Source organism: Grampus griseus (genome assembly GCF_964374135.1).
Source record: "Grampus griseus genome assembly, chromosome: 20".
In the NCBI taxonomy this organism is placed as follows: Eukaryota; Metazoa; Chordata; class Mammalia; order Artiodactyla; family Delphinidae; genus Grampus; species Grampus griseus.
In genome coordinates, this window is record NC_139014.1 from 18,236,605 (window position 1) to 18,263,473 (window position 26,869).

General features: G+C 52.1%; 1 protein-coding gene across 1 annotated transcript; it reads left to right on the forward strand.

Annotated features, from left to right (window-relative positions):
• Positions 1–1,680: 1,680 nt before the first annotated feature.
• MPP3 (MAGUK p55 scaffold protein 3) lies at positions 1,681–26,869 on the forward strand (the record flags this gene model as incomplete). The annotated part of the gene is made up of 18 exons (XM_082680123.1): positions 1,681–1,705; positions 1,949–2,067; positions 2,205–2,282; positions 3,541–3,621; positions 3,858–3,995; positions 7,034–7,115; positions 8,843–8,928; positions 10,300–10,374; positions 13,613–13,809; positions 15,643–15,707; positions 17,122–17,142; positions 17,689–17,730; positions 18,861–19,025; positions 19,120–19,200; positions 22,562–22,655; positions 22,872–22,980; positions 24,341–24,463; positions 26,693–26,869. The coding sequence occupies 18 exons, from the start codon at positions 1,681–1,683 to the stop codon at positions 26,867–26,869; spliced, it is 1,758 nt and encodes a 585-aa protein (XP_082536249.1).

The window sequence follows — 26,869 nt, forward strand, 5'->3', positions numbered from 1 at the left end:
GCACTTGGAGGGCGCGCAATAAATGTTTGCAAAACCTAATTCGGCGTTAAGCAAGCGTCCACCTTTCAGCAGGTGGAGGTGGGGTGGGGGCGGTAAGTGCGGGCTATGGTGAGGGAGGGAGGGCTGGCTGTGTGCCCGGGTGGGGGACACAAGGCAGGGAGCTCCTCGTGGCTCGGGTGGGAGGACACTGAGGAGGGGGTACGACGCAGGAGAGCGGAGCCAGGGCCGGCAGAGGGCTGGCGGCGCCAGACGCCGCGGGGCCCCTCCGCTCCTCCCCCTCCTCCCGGCGCGCCCCCTTCCCCCTCCTCCTCCCGGTGCCTTGCCTCCTCCGGCTCCTCCGCCCCCGCCAGCGCGGCCGTGGCAGGGAGGGGCCGGGGAGGCGGAGCCAGCGGCGGCCGAGGCTCCCGGCACCCGCGCGGCTCCCGGTCTGGAGCTGAGATCCCGGCGCGCCGAGGTAGGAACCCGCGCGGAGGACGGACCAAGGGCTCGGAGCCGCAGGGGCCGGGCGGGACTGGAGGATGGGCTGAGACCCGCCTCTCATGCCCAGGCAGCCACGCGGCTCACGGGGCCCCCAGCTTGGTGATGGTGGGGCGGGGGGGCTCAGTCCCCGCCCCTCGGCCCCTGGTCTTCTCTCCGCACCCACCCCCTCCTCCGTGCGCCCCTCTCTTTTCCTGCCGCTCCGCATCCTCCGAGACCGCCCCGAGCGTCCCCCAGGTCTCGCCTCGCCTTCACCTTCGCCCAGCCGCGCTCCTTGTTGGTCCCACAGGTTCCTTCCCAAAGCGAGCTGGAGTCTCTGCTTGGCTGCCTGGGGGAGTGGGGGGCACAGCTAGAAGGAGCCAGAGGATGAGTCTGGCGTAGGGGGGCGGGGCGTTGGCTGGAGGGCCGGGGACCATTCTTATGCATCTCGGTGTCAGCGGGGCTCGGGCGGGCGCTGTGGGGCTGGCTCCATGTTTGCGGAATGAATGAATCATTACTCTCCTTATCTCCTTCTGAAGGAGGACTTTTTGAGGGCCACGTGCTGCAGAACACGTCGGGGGGCCTGCCGAAATAGGGCTCCCCCCGCCGGCATAGTAGACACTGACTCTCATCTCTCCACCTCCTCTCTATACGCTCTGTTTTGGCGTCAGGCTCCCTTTAGGTTGGGGCTTGGGGATGGCGGGGGAGGAGGGGTTGTAGGCCCAGCCAGGTACTTGTTGACAGTCAAGGGACTTGAGTGAGGCCCCTTAGAAGGTAACAGGGGAGGGGTGCGCTGTGGAGGAGAGCACCCACTGTCAGGCAGGGGCCACTTCTCATCTCTGAGACCTGCCTGGAAGGGCCAGTCGAGTATGGATTCTGACCTACAATTTACTGAATCCTCCAAGCCTCTGTTTCTTCATCAGTAAAATAGGGATATTAGTGTCAATTCCTCGGGGCTTTGAACAGATTAAGAAAAATGTCATATGAAATCACCCAGGACAATGCTTGACACACTGGGAGCGCTCAGCAAGGCTTTGTTTTCTTTCCTTCGTCTCTGAAAAAACTGAGCAGAGAATTATTTATTCCAACCCTTCTGTCCCGAAATTGATCCCGGACAGGCACAGTACATGTGTAATCACTGTTTGTTGAATGAATATGCTTGATGGAGTTTCACCCCGCTTTTTTCTCCCAGAATCCACAGGCAGAGATCTGACCAGCACAGACATGCCGGTGCTGTCCGAGGACTCTGGTGAGTGTCTCCCGGGGCTGGACCTGCCACAGTCTTGAAGACAAGACCCTGCCTAGCAACCTGGGGCAGCAAAGAAAGCAGCTGCTATCCAGTGTCAGCTCCAAGCCCTGGGAATGAGAGCTGGGGGAGAAAATGTGCACATAGCAGGGCTGAAGTGTTGTCGGAAGTTCCGCTCGGGGGTCCCGCAGGGCAGGAAGTACCCACTGCATTGGTTATACAGTGTTTTTCTTACTCTCTCCTCAGGTTTGCATGAAACCCTGGCACTACTGACCTCTCAGCTCAGACCTGACTCCAACCAGAAGGAAGAGATGGGCTTCCTGAGGGATGTTTTCAGTGAAAAAAGCCTCAATTATTTAATGAAGGTAAATATGCTGCCCCGTGGATGACCCGGTCTGCAGCCCCAGGCATCCCCACAGCCGTGGGTGGGGTGTGTGATGTCCAGGGTAAACCTGGGCAGCTGGCTTGGGAGGCCACAGCCTGAGATCAGCTGTCTTTGCAGATTCACGAGAAGCTTCGCTATTACGAGAGGCAAAGTCCAACCCCTGTTCTGCACAGCGCTGTGGCCCTTGCCGAGGATGTAAGCCCCAGGTTTCTCCTTACGGCCTCAGCCCCCCTCCCACCTGTAGCTCCTTCATCTGGCCTGCATGCCATTGCTTAGTGAGGGGACGTCGGGACTCGGGAGCCCCAAGGTGAAGAGCGTCTTCTCCCCTTCCCCTCCTCCCTGGGCTTCCTAATAGGCAGGGAGGAACTCGTGAGTCTTGGACAGGGCCAGGGGACATGGTGACGCCCACTTACTTTGTGTTCCTGAGAAAGTCTGTTTCCCCAGCTGTGAGATGAGGACAGTTCCCAAACAGTTGAGAACTGGCGACAAGAACAGGTCAAACACGCACATTGTGTATCTGCTTTGGGGAGGCCCAATGGGAAGTCCTGCGTCCAGGGACTTGCAGCTTCTTGGACTTTTGTTGTTGTTTGTTTGTTTGCTGTACCCATGTGGCTTGCGGGATCGACTAGGGATTGAACCCTGGCCCAGATAGAACCCGGGCCTCCAGCAGTGAAAGTGCTGAGTCCTAACCACTGGACCGCCAGGGAATTTCCAGGCTTTGTTTTTTAAAGGAATCCGTCCTCATTTCTTGTGGACCTGTCTGCTGTGTTGCATGGTTGGAAAAACTGTCCCGGTTGATTACTAAGGCTGGCTTCTGAATAAACTCACATAACCTCAGGAGATGGCCTAGTGAGGGGTCGGGGCAGATCCCCTGCCTTTCTTGGCTGTGGAATGCCATTAGGAGCAGGTTAGGTTGCCAGGCTCCCAGGCTTAGCTCTGCCTCTGCTACTAGCTCTGTGACCGTAAGCAAGTGACTCAACCTCTCTGAGCCCCAATTTCCTCATCTGGAAAATGTGGTGAAGGGCACAGACAATAGAGCCAAATAAGCCCAGGTTCAAGTCCTGCCTGTGCCACTTACCAGCTTTGCGACCTTGGGCAAGATATGTAACCTGTCTCATTTACTTCTTACTTCTGAAATGGCAATATAATAGTACCTGCTCCATCTAGTTCCTTGTGAGAGTTAATCCACATAAGGCAGACAGCACCCAGGAAGAGCTTAATAAGTTAGCTCCCATTAGGATTAGAGGCTGCTCAGGGCCTCTGATCTCTGGTGTGATTTCCCTGGGAGTGTCAGTCCTGGGGTGGCTGAGGGTCCAGTGCTCCCTGGTGCTGTAGTAGTGGCTGGGAGGGCCCTTGGGTCTGAGGCCCAGGGAGCAGGGTTTCCCCTGGGTGACTCCCAGCAGGCTCACAGCGCCCACAGCCATCTGTGGCCTTCTCTCTCCTTTCCCCCCAGGTGATGGAGGAGCTGCAGGCCGCCTCCATGCACAGTGACGAGAGGGAACTGCTCCAGCTGCTGTCCACCCCTCACCTCAGGGTAGTCATGCCGCAGTCCCTGGCCACCCACACATCTGTGTCTCCTGGGATGAGGGCAGGAGGGAGCGCTTGGCCGTGAGACAGGACATTTCTGAGCAAGCGCTCCTCAGCGCCAGCGTCCAGGGTGGTCGTCTCTCTGGCATGAGATTTGAGACCCCCAAACCACTGCCCGGCCAGGTCCCCCAGACCCATGTAAGCTCTAGGGCCAGCCCTTCTTTTCTCTTGCTTTCCTGACAGGCCATGCTCATGGTACATGACACGGTTGCCCAGAAGAATTTTGACCCCGTTCTCCCCCCTCTGCCCGATAATATTGACGAGGATTTTGATGAAGAATCAGTGAAGATTGTCCGCCTGGTGAAAAACAAGGAACCCCTGGTATGTGGCCCTCACCTCTCTGCCCCACCCTCTCCTTGTTTCCCACCTCCACCCACCCAGAAACCCTGGAAAGGACCCTCCTGAAGTCTTCGGAGTGAGTGATGGCAGTTTTGTCAGGGCTGCCACTAGTCCCTGTGACATCTTTGTGTGCAGAGTATCCCTTTCTCTGGGTGATTACAGCTTCCCTCCACTGTGCAGTCGAGAACCTGCACAGCTGTGCAGGGCAGCCCTGATCGTCAGCTCTGAACCAGAGGTTGGCAGACTACGGTCCAAGGGCCAAACCCCGCCCACTGTCAGTGTTTGTAAATAAAGTTTTATTGGTGCCCGGCCATCCCGTTCATGTATATATTGTCTGGGGCCCCGCCTTCACATGGCAACGGCAGACTCAATGGAAACTGTGTTGCCCACAAAGTATAAAATATTTACATTTGGCCCTTTCCAGAAAAAGTTGGCCAACCTTGTTCTGAATTCCAAGGAAGCTCAGGGCAGCAGCCATTCTTCTCCCCAGCTGACAGATTGTTATCATTTTGGTCCTGGTTCAGCAATGATGTACTGAGCAAAGGGACAGAGTTGTTTATGAGATGGAGGGAAGTAATGGCAGTCCAGAGAATTGAGGGCTTGCCCTAGAGAATACCACATCTGGCCCTCTTTATTGTCCACTTTCACCAAGTGACCTCAGATGAGCCGCTTCTGCAAACAGACCACGGTTCTCCTCTGCCTCTGTTTCCTTACCTTCAAAATGGGCCAGTCATCCATCCACTCAGCAGACGTATCGTGACCCCCACCCCCCGTGTGCCAGGCGCTGTGTTGGGTGCGGACAGGGTTAAGACTTAGTCCTTGCCCTCCGGGAGTTCACAGGAGGTAGTGACTGGGGGGTTTCCTGGAAGAGGTGATGCCCACGCTGAATTCTAAAAAAAAAAAAAAGGAACAGGAGTTTTCCAGAAGGAAGAGGAAGAAGAAAGGCATTTCACCATAGAACTGCATGAGCAAAGCCATGGGAAGGTAAACGGCTGCTATATTCAGGGAACTTGCCGAGTGGAAGGTAAAGTGTGACAGAGGCGAGGCCAGATCAGCGGAGAGCGGAGAGATCCAGGTTACAACACGCAGTTGCTTGGCTGGATCCTGAAGGCAGTGGGGAGCCATTGAAGGGCTGTAAGTGAGGAACCAAAGGGCCAGATTTGCAGTTAGAAGTATCACCCTGGCTACGAAGTAGAAAGTGGCCTGGAGGGTGAGACCAGAAGCGGTGGACCAATTTGAGGGTAGCAGCCAATACGTGAGGTTCAGAAACAGGGCTTGACCTCGGTTTGTGGGAAGAGGAAAGAGAAATCCAAGAAATATTTTGGAAATAAAATTAATGTCACTTTGTGCCTGCCCCAGTTTGGGCAGGAGTCTGGGGAGGCAACTTGGGTAAGGCCCAGGGGTCCAGCTAGGATGATGGGTGGGCACTGGGACCATTATAAGGAGGAACTCAGGGTCCGTGGAATTCAAGAGGCCCGTGTGCCCGCAAGTGGAAATATCCAGGAGGTGAAGGCTTACGTGTGCAGAGATACAGACTTGACAGCTGCCATCTTCCGGGAGGGGTTAGCACCCCGCCCGAGAGGTTGAGACCACCGGGGTAAAGCGTATATCCTGGCCCTTTAATCAACATTTAAAAGGCGTATAGAGGAGAACTCGGCAAAGGAGACGAATTGTCACTGAGAAGCACCGGGAGAGAAGTGTCACCAGGGCCCAGCGGGAGGGTGAATCAGACAGGAGAGGAGAGAGAGAAGACTGAGGGTGTCGAGCTGGCAGCTGGAGGGTCGTCGGTGCCTTTGCTGGTGCATTCGAGGCAGGCGGGGAGTGAGTCAGAGGGCAGGCAGCAGAGAGAGCAGATGCGAGCTGCCTCTTTGAGAAGCTTGCTCCAAAGGAATGGAGACCGGTGGCTGCTGGATGGGGTTGCCAGCTTTTTAATGATAGGAGAGACTTGATAATATTTTTAGGACCAGGGGAAGGAGCCAGTGAGGAGGGGGCATTGAGAAGGCAGGAGAGGGAGGGAGGGGGTAGAGGGCAGCCTAGCCAGGAGGAGCCCCTCCCCTGAGATGGGGAAAAACAGGAAAGGATGGATAGAGATGCTGGCAAGCTTGAAAGCCTAGGTGGCAAGAAGCCGTAGGGTTTTTAGCTGCTGGTCTCTCTTTCCAGCAGTATTTATCTTATGGACTTTGAATGAAGTTAATAATGAGTGTGCCAGTGCGTTTGCATGTATAGCCAGTAACAAGTGGTTAGTATTTATTGAGCACTTACCGGGTGCTAAGTGCCTTGCATGCGTTACCTGATGTCAACCTCGCAACAACCCTGTGAGATAAACGCTTTCCCACACCCCAGACGAAACAGTCGCAGAGAAGATAAGGAGCTTCCTCGCTAAGGGCACATGCTCTCAGTAGACGGCAGGGCCATCCGGCTCCTGACCGCTGCCCTGCCCCGCCACCGTCCAGTCTGTGTGGCGCACGAAACTGAGGGCTTGCTAGTGCCTTTTTCATCCTAGATATCATCTCTGCCATGCTTCGTGGGCCCCATCCTGGTCCCGAAGCTCTGGCTGGGGCATAATTGGTTCCCCTTGGCAACAACAGAAGGCCTGGTAACCCCGTGCTTGGCTAGAGGCAGGTTGGGAATTGGCTGACACGTATTCTCCTCATTAGTAAATGTCTTTGAGAGAGGCAAGGGCTGCGGTACGATAGAGAAAGCAGTGGGTGTGGCATCACAGAGAGCTGGGTGACCTTGAAGTTGCTTTCCTTCTCTGTGCCCCAGTCCCTCCTCTCTCTGACGAGATTGTGACAGCATTCTCCTGCCTTCTTTAAACTGTAAAGTGCTGTGCTATACTAATTTGAGATGTGGGTTTTATTTCATCCTCAGCCTTGGAAAGGTGTCCACCGATCTGCCCCCTGGGGTGGCAGGGGGAGGAATGGGGCGGTGGCCGGGGGAGGCTTTGCTGGGTCCAGAGAGTCGGGGTCTGAGGTTCGGGGCTGCTTCTCAGGAGCCTGCCTGCTCTGTCTCTGATGCAGGGGGCCACCATCCGGCGGGATGAGCACTCAGGGGCTGTCGTGGTGGCCAGGATCATGCGAGGGGGCGCAGCAGACCGGAGCGGTGAGTGCATCAGTGCCGGCCTAGCTGAGGTGCTGGCCGTGGTCCCCCAGCCTGCCCCCTTTGGCCACAGCTCTCCTTTTCCTCTCCTGTCCACTCACCTGTTAGGGATGTGCTTTGCTTTCTGGGAGTGGGGCTGGAATTCTCTTCTCCTTCCTAAGCTCTGTAGAAAATTTAGTTGTTTGGAAATATCTCAGGCATGGAGTACTTTGAGGGTGATCAGGAAGGTTTGAGCATTGGCCTAACCTGAGGACTGTGGCAGTTAAGCTTGGTGTAAATCCTAACTGGGGTGGCAGGGACACCCTTCTCTGACACCCCAGTTGCCTTAACAAGCCACAGTTACTGAAGGGAGGGTGTTCACGTCCCAGATGTGTTTAGGTGGAGCACAGGTTAAGAATCACTGGTGTGGGGCTTCCCTGGTGGCACAGTGGTTGAGAGTCTGCCTGCCGATGCAGGGGACGCGGGTTCGTGCCCCGGTCCGGGAAGATCCCACATGCCGCGGAGCGGCTGGGCCCGTGAGCCATGGCCGCTGAGCCTGCGCGTCCAGAGCCTGTGCTCTGCAACGGGAGAGGCCACAACAGTGAGAGGCCCGCGTACCGCAAAAAAAAAAAAAAAAGAATCACTGGTGTGAAAGAGACTCACAGACTTAGAGAATGAACTTATGGTTACCAGAGGGGAAGGGTGAGGGGAGGGATAGTTAGAGAGTTTGGGATTGAAATGTACACACTGCTATATTTAAAGTGGATAACCAACAAGGACCTACTGTATAGCACAGGGAACTCTACTCAATACTCTGTAATAACCCAAATGGGAAAAGAATTTGAAAAAGAATAGATACATGTATATGTATAACTGAATCACTTTGCTGTACACCTGAAACTAACACAACGTTGTTAATCAACTGTGCTCCAATATAAAATTAAAAGTTAAAAAAAAAAAAAAGAATCACTGGTATATGGAGGAAGTAAATTGGGGGGCAAATCTCCTGGCATAGGGGAGTGTTGCCCCAGAAGTCTGGGGCTCATTGTGGTGGGACCCCTAGACCCGTGCTTCCCAAACATTAACAAGCGTGGAAATGGCCTGAGTTGTCTTTTTAAAACGCAGATTCGGATTCAGCAAGTCTCAGGTGGGCCCAAGGCTCTGTACCTTTTACTGCCTTCTGCTGCTTCTGGGCCAGTGTCCACATTGAATGGCAAATAGGGCCGGATATGCAGAGATGCTAGTCATTAAAGCAGAGGCCAACAGACAGGTGTGTCTAACACTCTTGACACCATCTTCCCTGGCCCTTAAGTTTTCGTGTAAAATTTGAGAAAGACATTCTTGGAATCAGGTCTGTACATCCAGGAAGGTGAAGAGTTAATGATATTTTTAAAGAAGCAGAGGCTATAGCAGAAAGAACACAGGGTTTCTACAGCAAAGTAACTGCGTCTGCGCACTGGCTCCGTTTTTTCTTAGCAGTGTGGCCTTGGGCAAGCTGCATCTTTTTTCTGGATCTCAGCTGCCAGTTTGTAAACCGGGGGTTTCACCGCATGGTTGTGAGACTGGGATGCCAGGTGAGGCACCTGGCACCCTGTGACAACTCAGTTCATCCCAGTCCCGTCCACTGTCTTTAAACATTGCGTCTCCCCTGCAGTGGGCTCCACAGGCAGGTGCCAGCGGTTCCCAGAACTCCCTGCTTTGGGGACCTCAGCCCCCTTCCCGTGCTGACCGTCAGCCCCTGTGTCTCCTAGGCCTGGTCCACGTTGGAGACGAGCTCCGGGAAGTGAACGGGATCACGGTCCTGCACAAGCGGCCTGACGAGATTAGCCAGATTCTGGTCTGTGCTGCGCGCATGTTGGGGACACGGTGGTTCTTCAGAAACCCAGAGCAGGGCGCTTCCTGGAGCCAGGGCTGATCTGGCCCAGCGTCCCTGTTTGCACGGGGAGGCCGCAGGCCAAGTGGCCTCACAGAGTGCCCTGTATGGAGGGTGGGGGACAGGAGGAAAGGAGCGCCCAGACCACCCACTTCTCTCAGACCCCCTCTTCAGCACAACCATCCTCCCTACCCCCAGCCTTCTTTCCTGAGGACCCGTCTGGAAGACCCTCTCAAAAGGGTCCCCTCTTCCAAAGGGCTGAGGAATATGGAGTAAAAGGCTGTAGCCCAGCAGAGCAAGGGCTTTGGGGTCAATTGGTCCTGGGTTCGAATCTTGCCTGCATCACTTTCCAGTTGTGTAACCTTGAACAAGTCATCAAATCAGTCTGAGTTTCCATTTCCCTTCCTGTCCAGCAGGGATAGGGATGGTTTCTCAACCAATGCATAGTTATCGTTAGGATGTGAGTATCCGGAAGAGGATATAGCACTTTACAACTGCAAAGGGATTCTAGGGGGTCACATGCTGGGATGGAAACAACCTTCTCAGTCCATTCTGCGGGTTCAAGTCAAAACTGAAATTACAGAAAGCCCCCATCGTAGTTCTGTCCTCTTTATCCTCAGGCATCCTCTCCCAACACAACGTCTTTGCTAACTTCTGATGGTTTGGGGGGCAGATACGGGATGAGATCTGAAGCTCCGAGGCCCGCTCTTTAAGGGCCCTGCTGTAGGGGGTCCTGGTTACAGGCAGACACTTCAGTCTTCCTGCCCCCACTCCCCTTTCCCTGGTTCTGGGCACCGACTTCCCTGTGTTCCAGAGTGATGCGGAGCCAGGGATGGCATTGGGTGAGATGTGCTCTCATGGGCTGACAGTGTGCTTCCCGTGGGCCCCCCACGTGGGGTGCAGGGCCTCTCTCCAGTAGAGGGGAGGGGAACCCCTGGGAAGGTAGCAGTGGCCTGAGATTGGGGAAGATGCAAGCAAAGAGGGGAGTACTGTTTGGGAACCAGCCCCAAATAAGGCAGGAAGGAGGAAAATGAAACTGGACTAGGTTATTAAAATAACCTGAGAGAAAAGAAATAACCTGAGAGAAAATAACCTGGAGAGCTGTACTTGGTGCATGCATTGTCCTCGGGTTCTCATTTTAAGTCTTCTGTCCCTTTGTCGCATGAAAATGCTTTAGTTAAGTCAGCCGGCTCCCACCATAGAAGGGTGGGTCATAGGGGAGGCAGCACATCCCCTTTGTTTCTGAACGTGAGTTTCCAGATCTGGGAAGTAAGACGTGACGTCCTGGAGGGTCAGATCTGGTAGATGATACGGCTGTGTGCTCTTTCCTCTCAGGCGCAGTCCCAGGGGTCCATCACCCTGAAAATCATCCCAGCCACCCAGGAGGAGGACCGCTTGAAGGACAGCAAGGTATGGGGGAGCTGGAGGCCGCGGCGCGGGGGGGGGGAAGCGGGGGCGGCGGACTCCAGCCCAGCCTTTGAAACAGTCATCCGGGAAGAGATCATCCGTCTGGTCCTCGGAACAAGCTCCCAGTAGAGACCTGTAATTCAGTCACGGAGTGATTTATTTGTTTGTACCCGGCCTCTTCTAAACAGGATTTGACGTAGCTTACTAATAAAAGACAAGGTTCTTCTAATTGAAGTCGAAAAGCAGGGCCGTGAAGAGGAGGAGAAGGTACCCAATGTTCTGGCTTCGGGACCAATTAAGTAACTGCCTTTTGTTTAATTCCTTGTGGAGCCTACCTTTGGTAGGCACCTCCTCTGTGCCCAGGCGCTCAGCCAGATGCTGGAGACCGGGATGATTAGTAGCTTCAAGGATTCCTGGGTCAGAAGGGGAGGCTGGGGAGCCATTCTCTCCTTGCTATGTGATTAAGCGCTTCGGAAAGATTCTGTACAGAGTGAGAGGCACTTTGGAAGGTGTCATGCAGTAGGGGTGTTGGAAGTGAGGCTTGAGGAAGATGGAGATGAGAGGGACTTCTCTGGTTAAGAGGAGGTGGAGGGAAGGGCGGGCAGAGGGGTCTGCATATGCAGGGGCTCAGAGATATGGCAGAGAGGAGTAGGGGGGGCTCAGTGAGAAAGTGCACGGTGGTGGGGCTCCAGGGGGAGGATGAGGGGGTGTGCTGGGGAGGTGGATCAAGGCTACCTTCTGAATGGCCTTGAATGCTTTGTTAAGCATTTTGGCATAATCCCTGCTTAGTTTAGGATCTCAGAAGCCGACTCTGATACAGGGATTCACTACAAATAGTTTATTTGGAGGTGACCCCAGGAAACACCAGTACAGGAGTGGGGAAAGGAAGGCAGCCAGTGCAACAAAGGGTGTGTTCTCAGCAAGTTACCACAGGGGGCAACCAGAGCTTAATCCTGCTCCAGAGCTTGGTATCCCTTGTAGACCGTGCCTCCGTCATCCCTCCCAAGAGCTGGGAGATCTGGGGGATCTGTACACCAACTCCCACCAGGCTGCATCCCGGGGGTTAAATCCCAGCAGTTCCTGCCGGCCAGGTTAGGGGAGAGCAGATCCCAGTGGCTGGAGAAAGCCGTTAGGCAGTCAGCCTGGGGTGCCCTGAAAAAGTAAGGCCCCGGGGGATATGGGGGTCCCCCACAGCCCAAGTTACAACCCCATAGGCGGTGAGAAGCTCTTAAAGGTTTTTTTTTTTTTTTTTTTTAAGAGGGAAGTGATACAACCACATTTGTGTTTTAGAAAGCTCCCTGGGGCAGTGAGTAGAGGAGGGTGGAGACCGGGGCTAGGACACCTGGTAGGAGTCTGTTGTGAAAGCCCAGGTGAGAGATTGTCAAGCCCCGAGCTGAAGTGGTGGGAGGGACGATGCAAGAGGGCATTACTTTTATTTCCCAGTGAATTTGGACCTGCACTTTCTGGCAGCCAAGGCAAAAAGGAGAACGTAATGAATTACAATAATGAACGGAATTCATCAGAGTATGGAAGGCAGCATGCCAATTTTTCAAGAAAGCTAATTCCCAGCCCGCATGAAAGATGGGACATTACAGCACTTGGCACACAGTAGATGTCAATAACTTTTTTTTTTTTTTTGCGGTACGCGGGCCTCTCACTGTTGTGGCCTCTCCCGTTGCGGAGCACAGGCTCCGGACGCACAGGCCCATCGGCCACGGCTCACGGGCCCAGCTGCTCCGCGGCATGTGGGATCTTCCCGGACCGGGGCACGAACCCGCGTCCCCTGCATCGGCAGGCGGACTCTCAACCACTGCGCCACCAGGGAAGCCCCGTCAATAAATATTTCGATTAATAGTGGACAATGTATTTGACAGTTTTTTATGGCAAATGAAGAAATCATCTTTATATGACTGTTTCTTATTTGCACCTGCAGTTGAATCCCAGGGCACACGTAATGCCTGATGGAAGTGGTTCTTCCTGGGACCAGCTAATATGGTCTCCATAGGCAGCTTTTGCAGGTTCTAACTTGATACAGGGAGAGGACTTGGTTTTCCTATAGGACAAAATGGGTAGCCTGTCTCTTAGTCCATCCTTTCTAAATATTTTTCTTTGAGCTGGATCACGGCTGGCCATTTGAGATTATGCTTTCTTCAGAGTGCCTGGGACCCTGGTAACATCTGTGACTAAATGAGGGTATCTGTCCTCATAATATATGGCCAGAAATTTCTTAACTACTGTCGAACTGCATCTTTTCTGCTTGGCACATAAAGGAATATGATTTGGATTTGTCTAAGGAAACCCTCTGGCCTTTTTTTTTTTTTCCTATTTGCTGTTAAAGTTATTGGGCTGTAATGATCTGGAAATAGAAATAAATAAATCCATGCCACTGAATTATAAAAGAGAACGAAGAAGTGTGACACAATGCTATGTCTTCCCATCCTCTTCTCTAGAGGGATGACTTCAGGGTAAAGGGGAGAGTTGGGGGTTGGCTAAGTGCGTGACAGATGAGGCAGGATTGAGCTATCAAAGATGTAGCTGTCAGTTCCCCACTGAAAAGTGATGATGAGGAATCGGTAACAGTAGTTTCATTGATGTTTGTGTTCTTATCAAAACATCTAGATTACTTATTTACAGGTGGCTGCTGACATCCTTAGGGGCAGTTAGCGTATCAGAAATAACATTTGAGTTAGAAATTTGTGCTTGACTTTACTTTTTGCTCCCGGGACTAATGGTTGCTTTGTGTAGGCTGAGAGGCTGTTGTAAGGATAGCAGATCAGGCCAATAAGGAGATGTTTAGGTTGGAAAGGGAAATTCATGGGGCCCAGCTATTCATTTTTCTGATTCTTGAGGGATTCCCCAACTGGGACATTGAAAATGGTTGAAGAACACTAAGAAAATCGGTGCGGTGGGTTTCTGATTAACTTCCTATTCTTTTTTTTTAACATAAATAAGTAAATAAATAAATAAATAGTTATTTGCGCCACGTCTTAATTGCCACGTGCGGGATCTCTGTTGCGGCAGGCGGGATCTAGTTCCCCAGCCAGGGATTGAACCTGGACCCCCTGCATTGGGAGCACGGAGTCTTAACCACTGGACCACCAGGGAGGTCCCAGCTTTCTATTCTTGAGGCTGCTTGTTCTTCCTAATTATGAATGGTGGTTGTCCTTTGGTTTTCCGTGTGGCATAGACACATCTGTGCTTACACGGCAAAGGGCTGTCTCACTGAGTGCCTCCCCTGCAGGTGTTCATGCGGGCCCTCTTCCACTACAACCCTCGGGAGGACCGGGCCATCCCCTGCCAGGAGGCAGGCCTGCCCTTCCAGCGCAGGCAGGTCCTGGAAGTGGTGAGCCAGGACGACCCCACGTGGTGGCAGGCCAAGCGAATGGGGGACACCAACCTTCGAGCTGGCCTCATCCCCTCCAAGCAGTTCCAGGAAAGGTAGGTCTGGGGTGTGTTGTAAGGGGGTGTGGTTCTGGAGTGGCCGAGGCATAAGTACATGACCAAGCCCCAGATCTCTGCCAGCACAGCCAGAGGGGCCCACTGGGTGTCCTCTGGGCTAAGTACCAATTGTGCTTGTGTTGGCTCTTTTTCTCCCATCATCAGTGGTGATGGCTGTTTGAGATTTCAATAAATATGGAAATCTATGTTATTAAATTAATGTATATTTTATAATGCATACTTAGGGCAAGTTGAGAAATAAAATATAAAAATACAGAAGAGGAGGACGAGGAAAATAAAATTACCCAAAGTCTTACTACTATCTAAACAACATGATTTATTTCCTTCCTGTGCCTGTTATGTGTGTGGTGCACATAGAATTCGAGGTCTTGCTTTTTTTTTTTTTTTTTTTTGGTAGCTTAACATTTTGACATGAGCGTTTCCTATATTACTCTAGAATAATACTATTCTGTACTATTAATTAATGGTAATATAATATTTCATCAGGAGATGTACTGTTCATTCACAGGCAGCAGCTATGGTGTCTTCCCTGGAGGAGCTTACAGTTCAGCTGAAAAGTCACACGTGGTTCAGACGAACACTTTATATATAAATGTGATGGGTGTGTGGGAGGAGGACACCGGGCCCCGCCAGGCCCTAGCAGGAGGGTTGGCCCTCGTCCTGGCAAGCATGGAAGGCTTCATTGAGGAAGGGTCCTACCTAAGTGACTTTGCTTCCTCCGTGTGGCTGTACTTTGACGCTGTCTCTAATGTTTCACTGCTACAGTCTATGTGCAGATAATTATGTTGCACATAGACTGTTCCTTATGTTTCAAATCATTTCCTTAGGATAGCTTGCCCAAAGTGTAAATCCTGGGTCAGAGGGTGTGGCACTTACGCCTGTGAGCCTCTCCTGGGGTTTGTAGCCCTCTTCCATTTTTGGGGTGTGGAATGATGCTGTAGCAACAGACCTCAGGGTTCATCTGTTTCATGGGCCCTCCTGGTGTGGTCCTCAGACCAGGTGCATCAATCAGCATCCCCTGGGAACTTGTTAGAATGCCAGTCCCTGCCTGGGCCCTGCCCCAGACCTGCTGAATCAGAGACTCCAGGGGCAGACTCTGAGCTCTGTGTTCTAACAGATATTCCAGATGAATTGAGGAGCTGAAGTTTGAGAACTGCTGCTTTATTTCCTCAGGGGAGCCTCAGACCCATCTGCATCTTTGGCTTCACAGGTCTTGGGGGAAGGCTCTTTAGCTGCGTTTAAATGTGGAAATCTAGAGACCTCTAGGAGCCCTGGGTGTTTTCTTAGCTCAAAGAGGCCTTGGAGGTTGCTTCTCCACGCAGGGACGCATTGAATAATGTGCCAGGCTGAGCTCTCTGTTGGGCTAGGGTGGGTGGGGAAGGGCATTAAATTAGGGTCACTTTCACCCTCGGCTTCTCCTGGGAGTCGTTCTGCTGTTTTCCAACTTCCTCAGAGATGGGGAGGCCGGGTGAGTTTGGAGAAGGTGCCTCCTTTCCTTGAGAATCAGCCATGGGAAAGTAACGACCAACTGCTGACCATGGACACTGGGCTGTACCCCTGTGTGTGACCATCTTGGGCTGGAAAAGCTTCTCCCAGAGCAAGAAACTCAGTTTCTTCCTCATGAACCAGTGAGAACCTGTGAAAACGTCCCTCTTCACTGGAACTCAGTGTGAAGCAGGAGGCCCTTGGGGTGCCAGGCTATCCCCACCTGTGGGTTCCGGGCCTCGGTTTCCCTGAGTTTTCCAGAAGGTTCCCTATGACTGGTTCTCTGGTCCAGCTCACGGGCCTGCCCATCCCCTTGTGTCCCCACAGGCGACTAAGCTACCGGAGAGCCACGGGCACCCTGCCGAGCCCCCAGAGCCTCAAGAAGCCCCCGTGTGAGTAGACTGGCAGGATGGTACTTCAGGGAGGCAGTTCAGGGAGGGGCTGGGGTTAGGGCTCTGGGGCTTCGTGTGGGGAAGAAGCAAGCACTGGGCTGGAGGGGGCACCGAGGGTCCTGTCTGAGCTCTCAGGCCTCCTGAGGGAGGAGGGGCCGGGGAGAGGGATGAAGAAGGGAAATGGGGGTAGGTTGCGGAGAGCTATTCCCTGGAGAGGAGCTACTATATTTGGGGCCCATAGATGACACTGCGGGGGCATGGTAACACTCCCAAAATTTTGTGCAAACTGTGTGTGTGTGTGTGTTGCGTATCTGTGTGTCTGTGTCTGGGAGAGGCTCCACAGCTTTCATTAGATCCCCAAGGGGCTCTCTGACCCTGACAGTTTAAGAACCACTGATGTTGGAAGGGAATGGAGATGGCTGTGAGCGATCCCGTGCCTCTGAGTCAGCAGTCAACTCTGGCAAATAAAAATAAAGGCTGCCCAGTTAAATTCGAACTTCAGATAAACAATGAATGGGCTTTCAGTGTAAGTATATCCCATGCAGTATTTGAGACATACTTACACTAATGAATTGTTTGTCGTTTATCTGATGTTCACATTTAACAGAGCGTCTTGTATTTTGTCTAGTAACCCTACTCTGTGCATCACTTACCTTTTAGAAAACACATTCACCTACCTTCTTGCCTTTTAATCATCACAACAGCCCTGGGTAGTAGTGGAGTCAGGGCATCCCTTTTGCCAAGATGGTTAAACAGAGGCTCATGAAGTCAAGGGAGTGGGGCTGGGGTCAGGTTTCCAGAGGGCCTGTGGTCAGAGCCCCCAGGTTAGAGCCCCGTATGGAGAGGAAGCTTCCCCAGGGTATGGCCTCCCTAGCTGGGGGTCAGGGGGTAGGGGGGAAGCGGGGGGCTTGGAACCAAGTGGGGCGCCAGAACAATGCCAGATGAACGGAGCACAGCTGGCCTGCAGCCCTGCGCTGTGCCGCTCTGTCGTCTGGCACCTGCATTTGCCCAGGAGAGTCTCAAACCCAAGAGGAGAGAGAGCAGGTCCTGGTCCCGCTGCAGGCATCCCAGGGCGAGCTGCTCCCTTGGCTGGGTGGCCCCTGCCAACAGTCGCCTTTCCAGACTTGCTCTCGGGTCGGAGGGGCTGCTGAGTAAATTGGCCCTGAGGCTGCTTATGCCAGTGAAGATCTGGCTTTCTTTGGGCCGCTAATGAGACACACACAGGAGGACTAATTAGAGCAAGTATCGGTTTAATAATGCACCGCAGCTCAGATCTCGGGTTTGTTGGAGGAAAGAAAGAGGGGACAGATGGAGGGGTCCTGAGGCACCCGAGGCTGCGGCTGCCTCTGGGCCACAGGGCCTCGCGGTTCCCCTCCGCTAACGCTGTTCCATCTGTCTTTTGTGCAAACCGCAGATGATCAGCCTTGTGACGAAGGTAGGCCCAGTGTCTGTCCCCTGTGCGCACGGATAGGCCCCTCTTCTGTAGACTGTCTGGGGCTGCAGGGTCTTGTTCTCCCTTCTGCCACCCCGCTCTGGGGTTGCTGTGCCCCTCTGGCTCCCTGCTCTGCCAGCTGGACCGACCTGCTCCTTGAGGCCTGCAGAGCTGGTGGGGACGTGGGGCCTGGCCCTCCCTGGACTTTGGCTGGGATGACCACGTGACCCGGCTGGGTAGCGGTAGGGCAGGGCGAGTGAATCTCCCCTCCTTATTCTCACTGATCCTAACTCTGAGGGGCTGGAACGAGGTCTGCTGGCCCAGAACCCCAGCCAGGCCTGGAAAGGCTGTTTGTGGCCTAAGCATGGAGAACTGGGTGAAACAGAGGAACTTGTTTACCTGAGGTGGCCGGGACATGGCATTTGTCCTGGGACCCCCAAGACTCCATCCCAGAGGGCTCTGCCTGGCCATCCGGGGCCTGGGTACCTCCGGGCTGGGGCATGTGTCCAGCATGGCTCACTGGCCTACCTCTCTCTGTTTGGTCCCCAGAGACCTGTGACTGTGAGGGATATTTCAAAGGACACTATGTGGGTAAGTAATGGGGGCTCTCCCCCCGAGATCCCCCCCACGCCCATGCACAGACCACCGTGGGCTCCTGGGTCAGGGAGAGGTGATCTGAGCCCAGGAACCCCTCAAGAGCAGCTGAGTCTGTGGGACCCACATTTTCCTTCAGTCTGTGTCTGCCAGAGACTGGGGTCCCCCACCCCAACTTTCACCCAGCCACTGGGAGCAGTGCCCTGGCAGGACCCCTACATTAATACTGATTTTATTATTACCATAATCTCAATCGTAGTTTATTCAGTGTTTCTGCCACCCCCATACAACAATGGAACCTTTTATCAATCTCCAAAGTACCTTCACTTCTTTTATTTTGGTAAATCTTTTCAAAGGCCTTAGAGACAGGCCAAGAGTTTTTAAACTTTTCGTTCAGAAGCAATTTCAAACTTACTGAAAAGTTGTGAGAATTGCACAAAGAACTCCCACATACTCTACACGCAGATTCCCCGGATGTTAACACTTTGCCATGTTAGCTTTGTCATTCCCTTTTTCTGCACGTACACATTTAACCCTCTTCCCCCTGAGTCGTGTAAGAGTTGTGGACGTCATGTCCCTTCACCCCTAAATAGCTCAGCATGTGTCCCCTAAGGACAAGGACATTTTCTTATATAACCCAGGGCTATTATCAAATTCTGGGAATTTATTTTTTATTTTATTTATTTTTTTAAAAAATTCCGGTAATTTAACAGGCATACAATTCTATCATTTAATATGGCGTTCATAGCAGAATTTTGCCAGTAGTCCCAATAATGTCCTTTAGAGCATCTCCCCCGATCCAGGATCCAATCTAGGAGCACCCGTTGCCTTTGTAGATGTGGATTCCCTTTCATGGATAAGGGAACTGAGGCGCAGAGGGGTGATGACTTGCCTGAGGTCAGTCACATACCAAGTAAAGCAGTAGCCTTGAACCCTAAATTTTGGACGCCAGGTAATCGCACTTTCGTCATATTACTGTACGTCCTGATCAACCCCTTCCTGTAGCAGGAAGTGGTTGGGAGAGGCCCGTGGGTCTCAGTCCCACCTCCAGGTCTGACCAGGTAGAGAAAGTCTATAGGGAGCTACTGGGACAAATGCCGCAGTGTCCCCCTGCCCTTCTCCCCAAGCTGGCCTTCGGAGGAGCTTCCGGCTGGGCCGCAGGGAGAGACTGGGAAGCCCGCAGGAAGGAAAGACATCTGCAGTGGCCGAGTCTCCGAAGCTGCCGACCTACGAGGAGGTGACCAGGTACCAGCACCAGCCCGGCGAGCAGCCCCGCCTGGTGGTTCTGATCGGTAGGTGACGTCTCCAGAGAAGGGGCTGGTTTCTCCCTGGAGGGGTGGGGAGGGAGCTCAGCAGGGACCTTGCAGCCTTCCCTTTGTTTCCCAGGGTCTCTGGGAGCCCGACTGCACGAGCTGAAGCAGAAGGTGGTGGCAGAGAACCCGCAGCACTTTGGTGTTGCTGTTCCACGTAAGAGGGCTTGTGTGTGTGTGTGTGTGTGTGTGTGTGTGTGTGTGTGTGTGTGTGTGTGTGCAAGCATGTCTGCACATGAATATTTCTTGGGGACTTGACTCCATGTATCCATCTTCATCCTTACTTTGGGTCTGAAGGGCTGTCAGGCACTGCCTGCTATAGGCACATCAGGGGACCTAGGCATGATGGGAAGAGACCCACTCTCAGTGGTCCACTAGGACCCTCTGAGGCAGTAACTGGAGGACCACTTGCCTGGTTCTTGCCTGGAATGGGAGGTGAGTCTAGAGCTCATTGCAGGTAAAGTGGCAACTTCAACCCAACACCAAGGGGCCCCCAGCAGTGGGTGTATTTCAGCCTCCTCTTCCCAATGACTCTGACTCCTATGGCCCCTGCTCTCTGCTTGGGCAAGAGAGTAGGTTGGGGAAGCCAGAGAGCCCTTGAGCAGTGTTGCTCGGGCACTCCGCCTGCAGCTGGATCCAGTCCAGCAGGGTGGCTATGTACACTCCTGAGTCCAGAGGCAGCTGGATGGAGATGCTGAAATCCAGTAGGCAGAAGTCCTGGTTCTGAATGTGATGTGCAGTAGCTAGGAGCTCTACCAAGAGCTTTTATGTGCAGTAGCTTGGCCAGCCTTCCCAGTATCCCCGAGAAGAGGATCATCATCATCCCATACAGAGGAAGACACTGAGGCTCAGAGAGGTTAGGCAACTTGTCCAGTGTCACACAGTTGGTAAGTGGTGGAGCCAAGATTCAAACCCAGGCAACCTGCCCCAGTCTCGTTCTTTTTTCCTTTTTTAATTTAATTTATCTTTTGGTTGCGTTGGGTCTTCGTTGCTATGCGCCGGCTTTCTCTAGCTGCGGTGAGTGGGGGCTACTCTTCGTTGTGGTGCGCAGGCTTCCAATTGCGGTGGCTTCTCTTGTTGCGGAGCACGGGCTCTAGGCGCGTGGGCTTCAGTAGTTGTGGCGCACGGGCTTAGTTGCTCCTCAACATGTGGGATCTTCCGGAACCAGTGCTCGAACCTGTGTCCCCTGCATTGGCAGGCAGATTCTCAACCACTGCACCACCGGGGAAGTCACCACAGTCACATTCTTTTTTTTTTTTTTAAATAAACCATTGTAGTTTATTTATTTATTTATTTATTTATTTTTGACTGTGTTGGGTCTTCATTTCTGTGCGAGGGCTTTCTCTATTTGCGGCAAGCGGGGGCCACTCTTCATCACGGTGCGCGGGCCTCTCACTATCGTGGCCTCTCTTGTTGCAGAGCACAGGCTCCAGACGCGCAGGCTCAGTAGTTGTGTCTCACGGGCCCAGTTGCTCCGCAGCACGTGGGATCTTCCCAGACCAGGGCTCGGACCCATGTCCCCCGCACCGGCAGGCAGATTCTCAAGCACTGCGCCACCAGGGAAGCCCCCCACAGTCACATTCTTACTGAGGCCACACGTCAGCCTCTCACCTGCTGCTTGCCACTTCCTGTCCTTGGCTGTTCCTTTCTGAGACTCTCAGTCCTCTTCCTCAGAGGGATACAATGTGGGCACGTGATGGCCACTGAGAAGGGATGCTGTGGTGGCAGTAATGGGACCTTTCTGGAGGATTCTGAGGAAGCGCACCTACGTATTCTTTCTTTTGCCTTGTCACTCCCCTGGGCCTCAGGGCTCATAGCTCAGTCTATGGGTTATGAGAACTGTCTTCCAGAATCCTACCTGAAGTGGTAGGGATGTGGTGGCGGGGTCATGGGGGGTTGGGGAGGCCATTTTGGAAGCACCTGTGATGGACCTGGGAGAACTTTGGGGGGCCCACAGCCTTCCAGGCTGAAAGGATGGACTGAAACAGGGCGTGTGGAAGTTGTTCACACATGGATCCTTCAGAAACTTCCAGACCCATCCTCTGGGGGTGGGGTACCTGGATGGCTAGACCTACCTGCTTCCAGACATCCCACAGATAGGTGACTTTCTCCCTGCTATAAGGAACCAGGCGAGTCAGGGAAGGCTTCCCAGCAACAGTGACTTTTATCTGGGTTTTGAAGAGTAAGTAGGAGTTTTTCAGGCAGAGAAGGAAGAGTTCTCTATACCAAGGGAACAACATATGCAAAGGGACAAAATATGACCCAGTACAGCAATGGGAGGGACTGGGGAAGTTAGTGTGGGTGATGTGGGGGGAGATGAGCTGAGTGGGAGGCTGGGTTGATTAAGAGGGTCTCATATACTCATCTAAGGTGTTTAGAATGTAATCAGTTGGTAAATAAAAGTTTTAAAGCAAGGACATGGTCAGGAAAGGTGACCCTAGCAGCTCTGCCAGAGGTTGGACACAGATGTCACACGGCGCACAGAGCATCCCCTGGGTGGCCCACAAGGGAGAAAACACTGTCCTCTGAGACCCCCTCTTTTCTTTTGGAATGCTCTGGAAAAAGCTGTGTGTTGCTTCGCGTGTGCTCTTGTTCTGTGGAGGATCTGATTTTCCCCAGAGGTGCGTGCCTTGATTCTATTATGGAAATCAGAGGGAAAACACTATGTGTTTAAAAATTGTGTGAGGGGGTCTTCCCTGGTGGCGCAGTGGTAAAGAATCCGCCTGCCAATGCAGGGTACGCGGGTTTGAGCCCTGGTCCAGGAAGATCCCACATGCTGCGGAGCAACTAAGCCCATGAACCACAACTACTGAAGCCCGTGCGCCTAGAGCCTGTGCTATGCAACAAGAGAAGCCACCGCAGTGAGAAGCCCGCGCACCACAACCAAGAGTAGCCCCCGCTCACCGTAACTAGAGAAAGCCCACGCAGCAACCAAGACCCAACACAGCCATAAATAAATTAATTAATTAAAAAAAATTATGTGAGAGCCAGCCTTGCGGAAACATCTAGTCCACGAGGGGACTGTCTGTCTTCATGCCTTTTCTCCCCAGATGAGAAATAATTGAATAAAAAATTTAAAACATACAGCAGGGTCAACTGAGTTTTTGCCCCCTTGGCTCTCAAAAAGAAAAGCAATTAGGAAATAAAACCTAGAGGACTAGGAATTCCTTAGGCGATTCTTAAAGCCACAGCATCAGTGAGGCAGTTTGGCAGAGTGGTTAAGGGCATACGCTTGGCCTGAGACAGAGAGCGTTCCGACCCGGCTCTGCTCCCAGCCGTGGGACATCCACACGGTGCTTAACCTCTGCACCTCTGTTTCCTCACCTGCAAAACCGGAGGCCTCCTTTTGCCAACATCACAGAGCTGTGCAAGTCAGTGACGTGCCTGCACACAGGGACCCTTGATGGAGGGAAGTGGGTGGTTTGTACACAAATCCGTGACCAGCTCCGGACAGGAATGAGGGCACAGGCTCGCTGTGCTGTGACATCTCTGCCCAGCTACCCTCCTCTCTTTCACAGATACCACCAGGCCCAGGAAGAGCCATGAGGAGGATGGGGTGGAATATCACTTCGTCTCTAAGCAAGCGTTTGAGGCCGACTTGCATCACAACAAGTACGTTTCCTTGATGGACCAGTGGGGCCTCCGTGCAGCTGTGTGTCTTTGCATCTGTCCAGTCTTCCACTTGACCTCCTGGGAGGGCTTCTGGAAAAGTCAGGGGAAGCAGAGGATGGGAGGAGGAGCGGGGAGTCATGGTGGGCCATTCACCTTCTGTGCTAATTCAGGCAAACTCAGCAGCTGAAGGCCTTTGCCCCTGTGGTGCTGTTCTAGGTTCCTGGAGCATGGTGAATATAAGGAAAACCTCTATGGAACCAGCCTGGAAGCCATTCAGGTTGTGATGGCCAAAAACAAAGTGTGTTTGGTGGACGTGGAGCCAGATGTGAGTTCCTGGGCCAGTTTGGCATTTCCTATTAATGGAATTTTTATAAACTAGGGGGTTGTACATTTCACAGAACATTCGACCTTAGTCCAGGGACTTTTTATTCCAGAGCACTGGAGGTTAATATTTCCTTGGGTCTCCCTTTGAGAATCTAATGAAAGCTTTTGTACCCCAAAACGTGCACCTCTATACACAAAAATGACATGAATTGGAGGGACCCTGTTGGTGGCCCACAGGCCCAAGATAGTAACCTCTGCGTAGAGTAAATCATGCAGGAGACAGTGGCACCAACTGGTCCACTGTGACCTGACAGTCAGGGACTTAGATGTAAATGCACCAGTGGAGGCTGGGCCATCCCTTCCCCGACGAGGATGAGTGAAATCAGAGAACCACCTAGAGAACCACTGAGTAGGAGAGCAGTTTGAAAGGGAAAAAGGGCAGACTTGACCCTGTGTAGTGCTTCAGAGACATTTCCAGTCCTGCACACCCCACAGGGGCTTAACCGTCTTTTTAACCTTGTCTTTGAGAAAAATTTGTAAGCCTGGAACTCAATAGGGGCTGAGCTCTGATTTTATGACATACACTGTAGGCTTTATTTTACAGAAGTTGGCTTGAAACGGATTCCAAAAAGCACCTTATGTCCAGAAAGGAAAACCCTCACTAATTTGGACTTAGTGAGGAGTTGGTAGTGGAAATTAAAAGTCTGAATTTCAAAAATTTTTTTGAAAAGTGATTTTATTGGTTTAGAGGGGATGCAAGCTGTACACATAGCAGTTTAATACCAGTGTTTCCAAATACAGGCCCTTACATCATAAATAAAATGCACTAATTAACAGGACGAGTTGCATATTGAAAACCTTCTAAAGTCTTTACAGTTTGCTTCAAGGAATCTCTTAGTCTCTTCATTTGCTTGGCAAACCTTTTCTTCTTTGAATATCGTGCGGAGGCTTGTGTGATAGCACAAACTTTGCATTAGTCCAAATTGATGACGTTTGACTAAATAGATACACACATTAAATCCTGCTGGTTCTTCCATCAGGACTAGGCAGGCAGAGGAGGGTGTGCGAAGGCTAATTAGAGCTTGCTGGAGGGTAGTCAGAGCTAAGTAAGATGGCAACTCTCGGAGCTGAGGCTTTGGAACCTCTGTTCTCGGCAAGTGAACCTTCAGGGTCCAGCTGAGGCCAGCGGGAAAATGAACAGGTGGTCTGCACGGATGAAGGCCATTGTCATGTGACCATATCATCAGGACCTTTGCCATCGGGGTTATGTGATGAAGCACACCATTACTGAGAATTCAAGAAGTGTGTTTCACAATAAAATATTTTCAAAGTATGTAATATTCCTGAACTTTCTTTCTCAGGCACTGCAACAACTGAGGACCTCAGAGTTTAAACCCTACGTTATATTTGTAAAGCCTGCAATTCAGGAAAAGAGGAAGACGCCACCCACGTCCCCAGCTTGTGAGGATGCAGCGGCCCCACTTGTAAGTTTAAAGTTGATCATTTCTCTTCCGAAGGCCTAAAAGGGCCGTTAGCTGCATGTGGGTGCCCATACCTTCTACACAAGACCATCTTTCCATTTTGCCTGTTGGCCAGACTCAGATGGTCATGTGATCTGAAGACTCAGGGTGGGGCAGCCAGAAGTGCCTCCCAGTTCACACCGGAGTGGCTTTGCCTGGGTTCCCCACCCTCCACTCCCTCACATAAGCACCCCGTTGGAAAGTTAAGGGACTGACATCTATCAGGCACCTGATCTGAGTGTGACATACCACAAGAATTTGTTGAACTCCTAAGCCAAACCCAAATAATTTTTAATTGAAACACCAACTTCAGATCCAGCAAGCTAGTCCAAGATGGAGGCAAGGGGCATCATGGGGGAATCTTTCCTATGTGCAGCTCAGGACTGTGACTCTCTTGCTGAAGCTGCAGGTGGTTGAGTTCCACCTTTACAGGGCAGGGAAAGGGTTCAGGGGACTGACAGCTTCAAAACAAATGTCACACATTTTACTCCATTAGAGATTACTTGAGTTCTTTCAAGAGGCAGATATTTATTAGGAAGATGGAGGGATTTAGGGGCAAAAGAATGTTCCTTCTCTAATTTCTTAAATAGATAAATGCTTCCAGGATGAACAATGAAGGTACCTGGAGGAGGGGAAACTCCAGTAGCGGCAGACAGTCTATAGGATATATGTGTGTAAGGGGGTGGGGGAAGTGGGATGGAAGATCCAGGGGCAGCAGTGGGACACTGCAGGGTGGTTTTGAGTAGGAGAGGAGCCCTGCAAGATGCCATATAGAGTTGGAAAGCTCTGCCCAATTTAATCTAGGTTTTTCCCTCCCGGGGGAAAGAAGTAAGAAGAAGTTATCTAAGGTCTCTTCTGTCTTTGCGGTAGCATGCAAAAACTGTTTCCTAGACCTTTAGAACATATTTTCTGAAAGTGTGGATGCTCTCACGAAAGTAGGAATCTGGTTTTGATTGGTGACAGAGAACATTTTGGAATATGGGTCATTTTAGGGGAAGACAGCTCACCCCCTCCATGGCAGCATAAAAACAGAGCCCCTAGAAGCAGAGGCGAGAAGGCAGCAGAGGACTGGAAGGAGATAGAAGGGGAGGTGGGTGAATGCCAGCCACAAATTTCACTTTGCAGTTTTACTCAGAGTGGATCCTGCCGCTTTCCTTTCTTCCAAAACCCAAGCTAATAGTCAGTGAACTACCTGCTTGAAATTCTACTTACTAGAGGTATATTTGAATGAAGCAGCAAACAAAACACTGGGTAAGTTGGGTAAAGGAGGGATCATTGGCTGCCTAGACCTTAGGGTTAGGTGTCAGGAAAGCAGTCTGATTAAAGAAGCCAGGTGTCCTAAGGAAATGAGGGATTGGGTCAGGGTTGTCCCAGCACTTTCTTAAATATCTCTGCTTTGTCAACTGTGCTAATGTTGGGCTCTGGTTTGAGGAAATGAAAAGAAGAACTGAGTTCTACATGATGAATTTAGGAGTCCTCAGAGGGCATTTGAGTTACTTCTTCTTCTTCTTTTTCCCCTAGTTGATTCCAGAAATGCTTGCTTTGCTTTTATATAGTGACTACTATTTTTAGTTCTTTCCTGTAATTATTTAACCAAATTGCCATGCAACACAATAGTACTGCTAGTTTGGAAATACCTTCGGACAGGAAGCGTGATATTGACATATATAGACACACAGATATAGAATCAGCATCTGCCCAAAGCATGGCTCGCAGTTAACAGGTCCTCAGTAGATATCTTGTGAATGACTGAACAATGATTATGGCTGCCACCCATGAACTTTCTTGGAAGTTTGATAGGCTAGCATCACTGTGCTCTGTTCTTGTGTACCCAGTTGGTTATTCAAGGGCCATAGTCATCCGCTCATCACCTAAAAGTGAGAGGTTGGATACTGCCCAAGACAAAGGCTGTAGGTTTCTTTTTTTTTTTTTGCGGTACGCGGGCCTCTCACTGTTGTGGCGTCTCCCGTTGCGGAGCACAGGCTCCGGACGCGCAGGCCCAGCGGCCATGGCTCACGGGCCCAGCCGCTCCGTGGCATGTGGGATCCTCCCAGACCAGGGCATGAACCCGTGTCCCCTGCATTGGCGGGTGGACTCTCAACCACTGCACCACCAGGGAAGCCCAGGGCTGTAGGTTTCTTATTTGGGGGGAGAACAACACAGTTGTTCCCTAACTGCCCCTTTTCCTTGCAGGATGAGGAGCAGCGAGAGATGGCCGCCTCTGCTGCCTTCATAGACCAGCATTACGGGCACCTGGTAGATGCTGTGCTGGTGAAGGAGGACCTCCAGAGTGCGTACAGCCAGCTCAGAATGCTCTTAGAGAGGCTGAGCAAGGAAACTCACTGGGTACCTATTAGTTGGGTCAGGTAA